This window comes from Mustela putorius, unplaced genomic scaffold (assembly GCF_011764305.1).
Source record: "Mustela putorius furo isolate JIRA1106 unplaced genomic scaffold, ASM1176430v1.1 tig00000228_pilon_pilon_pilon, whole genome shotgun sequence".
Classification (NCBI taxonomy): Eukaryota; Metazoa; Chordata; class Mammalia; order Carnivora; family Mustelidae; genus Mustela; species Mustela putorius.
The window spans coordinates 12,941,908-12,953,805 of NW_025421322.1; the positions used below are offsets into that span (position 1 = coordinate 12,941,908).

Consider the following 11,898-nt stretch of genomic DNA (forward strand, 5'->3'; position numbering starts at 1 on the left):
CCATTCCCATCTTCCCCAACTGAGGCTGAGCCTTCTCTGCTCCAAGGTCAAGTATCCAGGGATGGAGCAGAGCCTCAACATCTTCATTCCCCTTCCCTACTGTTCCTCCCTTCAAGCAATCTCTCTCTAGTCCTGGCCACTAAGAAGGCATCCCGAGGGAGCAAGTACTGATGCTAGAGAAAAAAATTCAGCCCAGATTCTGCTTGCCCATAGTGGATGGGCAAATGGAACTCTAACTCTGAGAACGTTTTTCCACTTACATTTATACTTAAACTAATCTCTTTGGGCTCAATTTGCAAAAATACTTCATGACGAATTACATGGTATTTTCCAGTTGATGACAACCCAACAGGGACTGTGTGAAAGCAAATCATAAAAGGAAGTCATATTCTCTGATGGTTTTTCTTCCTAGGAAAAAATTACAAGATTGAATTTATACTGGATGATGTTGTCCGGGTGGAATCCGGGACTCTGAGCCTCGCAGCACAGTCTGTGTCTGGTGGTGGTGGCACCAGTGGCGGCGGCAACAGCGGCAGAGCATCAACTGTGGGCACAGCTGCCCAGATAATGGTTCCAGTGATTAGCTGTCTGCTGGGAAGATTGGTGCTCTTGGAAGTATTTATGGCAACAGTTTTGATTTCAAACATAGATCTAGGTAAGCGTAGTTCATCTTTTCTATAATGTATGCATACTGAGATTCAGTAAGTGTTTACTGAATAGAACCTGAGGGCATGGCCACCATGCATGGTACCACTGGGGCATGGCCTTGGCCATTGAGAAAGGAATCACTTCAATGGTAGAGATAAGATGACTCTACAGGAAATGCCATTTACATTACACAGTGGCACATGAGCATGTAGGGAATGGGAAGGTAATGTTGGGCTCTTCTTCTGTTACAAGGGGTAGAAGCTCAGCTCGAATTGGTTTTAGATGGTAAAGTGACTCTCACTTAACTGAGAAGTCCAGTTGTAGTGTGATTTCTGCTATAGCTAGACCTAAGGACTCACATGATATGATCAAAAACTTGTGTCTCTCTATCTCTTGGCTCCATGCACCTTGGTGGTAGACTCACTTATAGGCAGACTCTTTACTAACCAACCCCCCCTCCCAGACCTCATGGCAGGGATACCACCTGTGTCTTCACATACATTCTACCAGCCCAGCAACTGATGCAGAAAGAGCAAAACTCTTTCTCAACTCCTTCAGCAAAATCGCAAAGCAATATCATTGACCTAGCTTGGTCACATGTCCATTCTCAGGCCAATCCCTGGGCCACCTGTGTTCTAATTAGCCTGGCCTGGCTCACATGGAGGGAGGTTCCTGGAATGGTGGAGATGTGGTTCCACAAAGGGAATCCAAGTCCTAATACCAGAACTGAAGATGGTGACTATTAGGGAGTTTCAAAGGAGGGAGAAGTCCCAGTGGGTGACAATGGTTAGGCTCACAGTTGGTGTCACCCATCAGCAGCAGCACTTTATAGACAGGATTATAAAAGGGGAATAAAATGTGAAATGGGAAGGGAAGGTGTTCCACAACAGGGACATGATAGGAGCAAAGCAAAAAGTGGGAGTGAAAAAGAACATCTTCGACTCTCCATGTTCAGCATGGAATTCCTCATCTCTTCCTTCCAAAGGTGTTCCCTTCCTGCTGCCCAATCCTGGTTAGTGCCAGTGTCATCTTTCTTATCTCTTAGGCTGATACTTCTTAGACTTCTCTCTCCCCTTCAAGCTTCACATTCCTTCAGGGTGCTCTGGGGCATCTATCTCCATCCATAATGTCACGTATCTCTTCCTCCTTTAAAGTCTTGCTGTTCCACTTATAACTCTCCTTTTTCACTCCTTGACCTCCTACAGTCGCCTCCTGAATTCCCTGCTTCTTAACTCCTCACTAGCAGCCTTTCTTCCGTATTGTTGTCATACTTACCTTCCTACAGGTTCATGTAGTAATATGTCATGTCAAATCCTTGAAGACTCCTTACTACCTGCCAATTACAATCAACCCCAGAGTCCCGGAAACCAGTCTGGAAGACTGCCTCCTGTTCCAGATCATTCCTAGAGAAGATGCCTGCCATCCCACATATTCCCTCCATCTGGGCTTTGCTTTACTCATCAGACCTACTTGTGGCGTGCTGCCTGGCCCTGCTCAAAACCTCCGTCCTCCATCAGGTTTCCCTTCTTCCTTCCCACTCTGTGATCCATTTAATGCTCCCTTCCCTTGTTCCCAAGTTGTGCTTTGCTTCTACCATTGTTATGGCCTTTTCTGTGGTGTACTTTTATTTAACTTAGACATATTCAAATCTATCTTCTTTACTAAATTGTGAGCACTCAGAAAGTAAGACTACAAGCCGTATTTATTATAGATGCTTTCATTGATTTTAACTCTCAAAAGGGAGATAAGTCCTCCCTGCTACTGAGGGGAAATGAGGGGCATTATAGGCAAACAGTAAGAAGCTTTGATTGGCAGATACTCATCAGTTTGCAGCTGATCTAATGGGGAGAAAGATGGGAGAGTTTCTGACAGAATAATGAGAGGAAAGCATCACCTAAGAAATACTGGTAAGATTTAAGAAGTTGAAAACAGTTCTGGGTATTGGTTGCACAGCAGTGTGAATATATTTAGCACTACTGAGCTGTCCACTTGAAAAACGATTAAAATTTTATGTTCTATGGATTTCACCCCTCCTAAAAATAAAATTTTAAAAAAATCAGTATTGATCTACATACAACTAATACAGATCTCCAAAACCCAAAAGATGATAAATATCCTAAGTTATAAGACGCCTAGTTAGATTCTTGTATTTGAGTAAAAATCAAAATTAAAAGAAGGATCTAAGAAGAATTTGAGATGGGATAGCACTTTAAAAGGATACTGAAAAATTTCGAGGAATGAAAGCCAAGACTAAATTTTATTTTATTTATTTATTTTTTTAAAAATATTTATTTATTTATTTATTTGACAGAGAGAGATTGCAAGTAGTCAGGCAGGCAGGCAGAGAGAGAGGAGGAAGCAGGCTCCCTGCTGAGCAGAGAGCCCGATGCGGGACTCGATCCCAGGACCCTGAGATCATGACCTGAGCTGAAGGCAGAGGCTTTAACCCACTGAGCCACCCAGGCACCCCCAAGATAAATTTTAAATTTAAATTTAGGTGAGGTCAGGATGAAGGGACACATGAAGGCTGGTTCTGGGAGTGACAGAACAAACGGGAGAGGTTGGTGTTTCAAGACAGTGATAGAACAGAAAGGAATAATCCTTTCTTTCCACTTAATGGCAGAAGTTAATTAGGAGCCAGATGTCGAGGGCAAAGCGTGGTTTGAGGAGACTCAGTCCTGGCCTCTCAGGACTGGAAGCTGAACATGGAAGAGTGGGTTTGGAGCTAAGGGACCATAGGTAAATACCAGCCCACAAGTTATTGTACTTTAATGCAAGTTTTCTTATTTTTGGAATTCTAATAAAAGTAAAACTGGTTGTCCATTTTATACTAGCATGACAGGCATTGCTTAAATTTTTTTCAGAAATATTAAAATCTAAGGTGTTAAGTACTGTATCTTTGTGCTTTTTGTATTTCCCCCGTTAAATGTATTGTTTTCTCATTGTATTCACTGACCTTCAGCCTGCTTACTCCTGACAACTTTGGGATTTTATAAAGTTCAGGAAATTCTACTTTCAAGTCATTAGTAAATGCTGTTGTTTCTGGCATTTTCTTTAGGGCTTTTTTCCCAGATAGAAAAGTCAATCAACATCTTCTCCTTTTCTCCTAAATAATCTATCATTCTTCAATTAAAACATAAGGTGATTTAAAAAGAAAAAAACAAACATAAGGTGATTTAAATACCATTGTCTTAGTCCATTTGGGCCGCTGTCACAAAATACCACCAACTGAGCGGCTCATCAGCAACAGAAATTTATTTCCCTCAGTTCTGAAGGCTGGAAGTCTGAGATCAGGGGGCCATGACCGTCAGGTGAGGGCCGACTTCCAGGTCACAGACTGTGTCTTCACAGGGTGGAAGGCCTAGGGAGCTCTGTGTGTCTCTTTTGTAGGAGCACTAACCCCATCATGAGGACTCCACCCTCAGGACAGAAGCACCTCCCAAAGGCACCACCTCCAAACCATCTCATTGGGTGTTAGGTTTTCAACATAGGAATTTTTTTTTTTTTAAGATTTTATTTGACAGAGAGAGAGAGAGACAGCCAGAGACGGAAACACAAGCAGGGAGGAGTGGGAGAGAGAGATGCAGGCTCCCCCGCTAATCAGGGAGCCCAATGGGGGTCTCTATCCCAGGACCCCGGGATCATGACTTGAACTAAAGGCAGACTCTTAACTGACTGAGCCCCTCAGGTGCCCCTCAACATAGGAATTTGGGGGGAAAGCATTCACACCATACTAACTATTAATGAAATGCAATGCTGGGATTTTTATAGCTTTGCATTTTGAATTAACAATATTTTATTTGTAAGATGGCCACAAAGTTCCAGTAAATAAAATGACAACTTGAATGTGAAATTTACAAAGCTTAAGCACCACTATTCTCTCTCCCCAGTTCTACAAAAAGAGAGCATTACTGATTCTAAAAGTACTCTGGTAAACTCTGAAATACTAATTTTTAAATAGTACTTTTGCCTGATTAATCATACCATGAAATATTAGAAACATTAAATGAATGAAACCTATTTTAAACCACACTGGATGTTACTACCACTTAAAAATGATACTTTTGTTATTTTCATTTTTCAGGATACAACTGAAGTGCTGTCCTGGAGAACAGGCTGAAAACTTTTAAAGATATAAGAGCTGCTTTTTATGAACTATTTTGTTGCAGAAGACAAAGTCTATAGCATTTTCAAGAAAATAAGCTAAACATATTTTTGTAATATAGAAAATGTACTAATTAGCTTTAATCACAAAAATCAGATTTCTTCAAAATATAAATTTCCTTTTGATTCCTTACATTGGTATGTTCTTATTTCATTAAAAAAAAATTTAAGAAGTCTTTGATGTGGAAGCTGAAATGCCACCTCCAAGTTGTTGTACCTACAAATCTTAGAGTCCTTTATTTATATTGTTGAAAGAGCTTATCTAGTTTGGACTTACCCACTCCTAGATCAGATTGGAAGCGTTTTGAATTTGTGTACGGACTGACTTCCTCTATCCATTCATGAAACCAATTTCCAGTGATCTAAGCCATTCTGATTTCCAAGGATTTTGGAGAAAGAGACTGTTTTAGATCTCTTCCAGACTAAGTTGCTGATTTTAAGATCCATAGTAAGTTCAGAAATTCTAGATTGCCTTGCATTTCTGAGCCTACCAAACCCTGGCCATTCTTCTAAGAAAAGTTTTTGTTGTTGCCTCTGGAGCAACCTTTGGAACAAGGCCAAACTTTCTCTGCTTACCCTCATTTCCATTCAAAACTGCCTCCACTAAGAGTGTGACTTCTCTTAACCCCATGTTATAGCATAAGAAATACCTATTTTCAGGAGAGTACTAAGGGAATGGAAGAAAATAAATAAAATAAGGGAATGCAAGAAAAGTCACAATTCCAAAGCTCTCATTTTGTAAAAATTGCACTTTTTACTCAGAAAATCCTAAAGGAGACTGCTTAAATTTGTGGAAGAACTCTCAGTAAAGGCATTGTAGTCATATCCATAGCAAGAAAGTACCTAGTTCCTTCCAGCAATAACACTAAGGAAGCACTTGGAAATGGCCAAAAAAATTCAACAAAGCCCAGACCTTTCTCTTCTGTATGGCATTTCCTAGTATATTCACCCCCACATTATTGTTAATCTTGCTTAAGAAAAATTATAAACATTTATTGGGTAGCAAATCCAAATATCTTTGTATATATATTTGGTATTTTCTTCAGTCAAAGAAACATTTAGTATTTACTAGATACCAGGCATTCTAGTGAGAAGACTACATGGCATAAGATGCTGTCTCTACTTTCTAACAGTTCCTAAGGTAATTGGGGAAGTAGTGGTGGAAAAGGTCACATTGATACAATATGGTATGTGCGGGCCATACACAGAGGGTACTCAAGGGGCTCTTGGCTGATAAGAGGCGTCATCCTGAGAAGATCCATGATGGCCAGCTTCCAAAGATGAAGCCTGAGATGAGTGTTAGGAATAAAGCATGAGATGAGCCAAGGAGGAGAATCCTGGCAGAAGGTATGGTGGCAGGAATTAAGGCTGGAACACCAGTACATAGTGGGTTTCTTGAAGGCAGGCATTCCCTTTTTCATCATTTCTTCCTGCCATCTTTTTTTTTTTTTTCCTTAAAGATTTTACTAGACAGAGAGAGAAAGTACCAGCAGTGGGAGCAGCAGTGGAAGAGGGAGAAGCAGGCTCCATGCTAAGCAGGGAGCCCTGATACAGGGCTTGATCCCAGGACCCTGAGATCATGACCTGAGCCAAAGGCAGACACTTACCCAACTGAACCAGCCAGGCGCCCCTTTCCTGCCATCTAACAAAACATCTAGCACTAGTAGTGGACCCTGATACACTGGCGAACAAATGAAGCATGGAGTATGGGGAAATCAGCCACAGTCTGATATTCCTGGAGCCCCAGTGTGACTTAAGGCACGAGGCAGGCTGGCAGGAGAGACGCAGTCTTCTATGCCATGCCATCAGAGGGGCTTGAATTCATTCTGTAGGTCCCAGGCATGCAGTGTTACTAAATGACGTATCTCCTTGTTTCATAAGATGCTTGAGGTAAGCAAAATTTGAAAAGAACACAACTGTTCTTGTGTTCTTTAATTCTTGTGTTCTTTAATTCCATGCCTGGAATTAATCCTTCCCATGCAGGGAGGTGGGCGGGGACAATACTAGGGTAAGAAAATAGTATCAAATACCATGTGCATCTTTGACGTTATTTTACCTATATCCTCCAAAACAGAAATGCTTCAACCTTGATCTGAATCCGTTATGTATTCAATTTGGGAAACCTATTTGAAGCAGATGGGGAGCCACATCTTTCTTCTGCATTCGTCAGTGTGCATTTTCAGCCTCTTCAGCCTGGCACCAGCTGCCAAGAAGTGTTCAACCTCTGATGAAAGAAACATTTCTATGTTTCTTTAGTAGCCACAGACACAGTGTGTAAGATTAAAAAGAAAAGGACCTGCCATAGGGGTTATAGTAGATGCTTGAATACCTGGGGACAATCTGACAATCTATAACCCTCTTGGCATCTTACTTACAGGTCCTACTACACTATGTGAGTTATGATCAGATTATTCTAAAATTAGAAAACTCCATATTAAAAAAAAAACAACCTCTCTTTCAGAAATTCTGTTCACCCATGACAAGCTGATTTCATTAGAGAAGTTCCTTTGGGTTAAGGGTTGTATATGCCTTTGACTTCTCTAACATGCTTCACACACACTGTGCCCGTGGTAAGTGCGGAAGAAATGGTTTCATTAAACAAATGAATAAACTGCACGAAGAAACTTTCCCTCTACCAGATTTCTGAGATAAAAAAGTCCTTCCAAAATATTATAGAAATTATACTTTATCCTAACTTACTGCCTTAACTTTTCAAATAACAAGTGTATAAAATTCACATCCAGTTAGACAACATGCGTTATGGTTGCTATGGTAATGGGCTCAGAGCCTGTGAGCAGAAAAAAATGATTCTTTTTGGGCAGGATATTTATGAATGTGTCTGGTTACATGGCAAGAGTATTTTCCTTTGGCTTTTCTTTAGAGTAATTTATATATTCAGGCAGATGATCCTTTATGCATATAAGTTCTCCCTAGGAAGAGAGAAAGTAAATATGTTAAGCTTTTTATACTGAAAATATCAAGTATGGTTATAACATGGATTTAATTCTCACTTGTAAAGGATTTAACTTCAGATAAAAACCACACCAAGAAATATATATTTCATGGTGAGGAGGTAAGTAAAGAAATATACAGTATATACAGACAAAAGTTTCTAACCAGAACTGTTGGCATGTCTGATATTTTAAAGGGCCAGAGGTGGTCACAGGGGGATTCAGGAACAGCAGTTTGAAATTAAGAGATTAAAAGCGAGACACATGATCACCGAAGTGAATTTGAATTAATGGACAACAGCAAATCTCTGTTTTGAACAGGACATTTATTGTGAAGAAGCTTTAAAAATACTTATATTAATCATACAGCAGACAAACCATAAGTGACTCTTAATCTCACAAAACAAACTGAGGGTTGCTGGGGGGAGGGGGTTTGGGAGAAGGGGGTGGGATTATGGACATTGGGGAGGGTATGTGCTTGGGTGAGTGCTGTGAAGTTTGTAAACCTGGTGATTCACAGACCTGTACCCCTGGGGATAAAAATATATGTTTATAAAAAATAAAAAATTAATTAAAAAAAAATCATACAGCAAAGTACCAAGCTGACTCAGAGGAAGGAAAAAATAAAATACAAAAGTTAAGAGATCATTATGAGAATTCTGGTGTGCTAAAATAATGGACATGGAAAAGAAAGAATGGACAGAACTTGGCAACAGACCCCATTATGAGCAACATGTCCCATAAGAAATGAGAAAAAGCACGGAGAGGGTAGGGTTGTGGGTGCTTTCCTTGTAACAGCTATTTTTTTCACCCTCTGTCTTTAAAATCAAAGAGACAAAGGAGGTAGGGGATGTACTCAGAGCAAAACTGTAAAAACTCTTCTTTCCCCTTTTTTATGTGTAACTAACAAAACGTGTCTATTTCTGGTTGCTGGTGACAGCAAATTCTCTCCTGTTTTCCTGGAAGCTCTATTCCCCGCTGTGAGCAGAAAGAACATTCTACTGCACTTGAAGATGATAAAACTTCCATTGATCTGCTTTGTTTCCAACACATTTCCATATACATTATGCCACCTTGTAAAATAATCCTATAAGGGAGGAATTTTTAATCTAATTTTGTAGATGAGAAAATTAAGGCTCAAACGTGTTCAAGCTATAGCTATTGTTCATGTTATGCTGAATGAACTGGGCTTTGTTGGTTTAGCGTTGTTTCATTTTTAAGTTTTCAATTCATGTACAAGACAGATCATGTTATACATATGACAAGCTGTTACTTGTGTGAATCTCAATACATTTACCCTTAGAAATAATAAATGGCCCTACATCTGCTCAGATCAAGTCTACTTAACTCATAATACAGCTGAACTATATCATAGCTCTAATAACAATGTGGCCAAGAGGTATTACACGGTTGCACCTCACTCCAGAAACACACAAGTGAAGAATTCATGATATCTTTTCATTTGAAGCCATTTCTGATAAAGGTCATGGATTATTTTTCTCTATTCCTATCTAGGCCTCTTCTAGAGGTTAACTTAGTTAACTCTAAATTGTTCCTAAACCTTGGATCTTCTTGTGTTTAGCAATAAAAATCATTATAAAGATACACTGTACTAATATTTATAATAGAAAATATTTAAATGCTTTAGAAAGAGTCAATTTTATTTTAACAGAAAAATGTAAAAAGCTGCTTCAGACTTGTTTCTCTATTAAGCAACTGACCCTGTTAAATGGTGATGATGGAGATTAAAAAATGTTATGATTTTCCAGAATATTAAAATGTATGATTTTGAAAGGAAACACAATTCTCTAGAATAGAAAGATCAATAAAACAATCCATTAAAATTATCATCAGAATATCCTTTGCTCTCAAACATATCTATTCAAAACTGTCCCTGTGAGCTCCAAGGCTTTGTTTTGCTTGCTCAAGAAATGAATGTGACTTTATAAACTGCATTCAACCATGGAGAGCTGCTCATTAACAAAAAGCCATTACAGTCCAAGTCAAAACAGCAGGTCTAAAATTATGCTTGAGGAAAAAACCATCCCTTTAGTGAAAAGCCAGAGAACTGAGTTATGGAGATTGGGAAGTACTGGGCTGTGTTTGCACGGTCTCCCCGTCTGCCGCTACTACTGGGCAGAGACGGGAGGTCTGCTCACAAAACACTGCCCAGACCCATTGGGAGAACTCAGAGCAACAAAGCTTATAAAGGCTTTGACTTGGGAAATTAAATGGTGAGTTGGAAGCTGATAAAAGTGAATAAACCAGTTTGGTGATTCACAGACCTGTACCCCAGGGGATAAAAATATATGTTTATAAAAAATAAAAAATTAAAAAAAAAAAAAAAGTGAATAAACCAAGCTGATGATCGGGGATTGGGTAGAGGAAAATCAGATAATTTAAAGTAGGCAAAATAGTCTGAACAAAGAGCAGGTAGAATTAACTGTAACACACGGAGTACGGGCAATTCAGAAAGCTCTTTCACGGTGCCTGGTGGCTCAGTGGTTAAAGCCTCTCCCTTCCGCTCAGGTCACAATCTCAGGGTCCTGGGATTGAGCCCTGCATTGGGCTCTCGGCTCAGCAGGGAGCCTGCTTCCTCCTCACTCTCTGCCTGCTTCTCTGCCTACTTGTGATCTCTCTGTCAAATAAATAAATAAAATCTTAAAAAAAAAAAGAAAGAAAGAAATCTTTCATATACCAAGTCCATCCCTTATCCTCCTCCCACTTGACAAATGCCTTGGGCAGAGGACTGGACTTCAAATTGCACACTCTCAAAAGGTGGTCCCCATGCAACATCCCACATTATTGGCATCTATGATCCCCAATTATGGAATTACTACTCAGTGACTAAAGATGATTTTAAACTATTATTTCATAGATACTTTTAAAGGAAACTAAGTTTGCAATCTTTGACAATTTTTGTCTTTTATTGTATTGGAAACAAGTATTCACTAACTAGCTGTTTCTAGAAAAATATATATGCCTTTTGTTTTATTTCATTTGGACATGGCAAATTTAATAAAGAAGAGTGAAGAATAAAGAAGAAACAGTAGCATAGGGATATAATAATTTGAAGCAAAGATACGCATCTAAGAAAAAACATTTTGACAATGTTTATGTCAAGATGTAGCCTATTTTGCATTATTGATTAGGGGAATCAATAAAATTTAGAGACGCTGAATGCTTAGAATTTAGGCATTTTAAAGAGTTTAAGGTTAGAACAAGTGTTTAAAATGCTGTAGAGGATTTAGTGGATTTAGGGAGGTGTAACCGGGAATGGTGATGCAATAGCGCAGTGGTGGTAGTGGTGGTGGTAGTAGTCCTCTTAGTACTTGTACTACTACTACTACTTCTAGCAGTAGCTGTAGTAGTAGTAGTAGAGCAGCAGCAGCTGGGGTAATAGCTATTAATAGCCGGTGTGTTGGCTATGTGCCAGCCTCTGCCCTAAAAGCTTTGAAAGGGTTAGCCATCCTGTGAAGTGGTATTATGGTCGTCTTACTGATGAGGAAGCTGAGCTTTCCAGATGAAATAATGTATCCAAGGTTACACAGAATCATTCTAGAGGAAAAGCTTAAACATTTTCTTTCTTCCCCTCTTGGAGATAAACAGGTCAATGAATAGAAGTGTGGTACAGATCCGAGTGCAGGGGTGGGCAGATACTAGAAAGTGAGTGGGTAGGTGGAGGCCAGTCAGGGTGACAGGACCAAGACAGTTGTAGTCACGAAACAGAAAAACATGAACTGCTTTCAGCCTCTGACCGCACCAATTGTCGCAGACAGTTTTCTGAGAGCCCCTCGCCCACAAGCAAAGAACTCTGGCCTTTTCATAGCATACAGGATAAAACGAAGGGAAAAAAAAAGAGACTTTAAAATCTTAAGTTTGGGAGAACAACCAGCCTGCGAGGCAGGAGGAACAAATGCAGGGTCCAGGTTAAGTTCTGTTTCTTTTTTTGTTTGTTTGCAGATAGAGATCACAGGTAGGCAGAGAGAGAGAGAGAGAGAGAGAGAGAGGAGGAAGCAGGTTCCCTGCTGAGCAGAGAGCCCGATGTGGGGCTCGATCCCAGGACCCTGAGATCATGACCTGAGCCGAAGGCAGAGGTTTTAACCCACTGGGCCACCCAGATGCCCCACGTTCT

At 39.9% G+C, this 11,898-nt stretch overlaps 1 protein-coding gene across 1 annotated transcript in view; it reads left to right on the forward strand.

Annotated features, from left to right (window-relative positions):
• PKHD1L1 (PKHD1 like 1) overlaps positions 1–4,945 on the forward strand; it is a 156,303-nt gene extending 151,358 nt beyond the window's left edge. The window contains exons 77-78 of the mRNA XM_045078054.1: positions 413–655; positions 4,733–4,945. Of these exons, the coding sequence (XP_044933989.1) occupies positions 413–655; positions 4,733–4,743 (254 nt within the window). The 3' untranslated portion in view covers positions 4,744–4,945. The remainder of the gene's footprint in view (positions 1–412; positions 656–4,732) is intronic.
• The last annotated feature ends 6,953 nt before the right edge of the window (positions 4,946–11,898 follow it).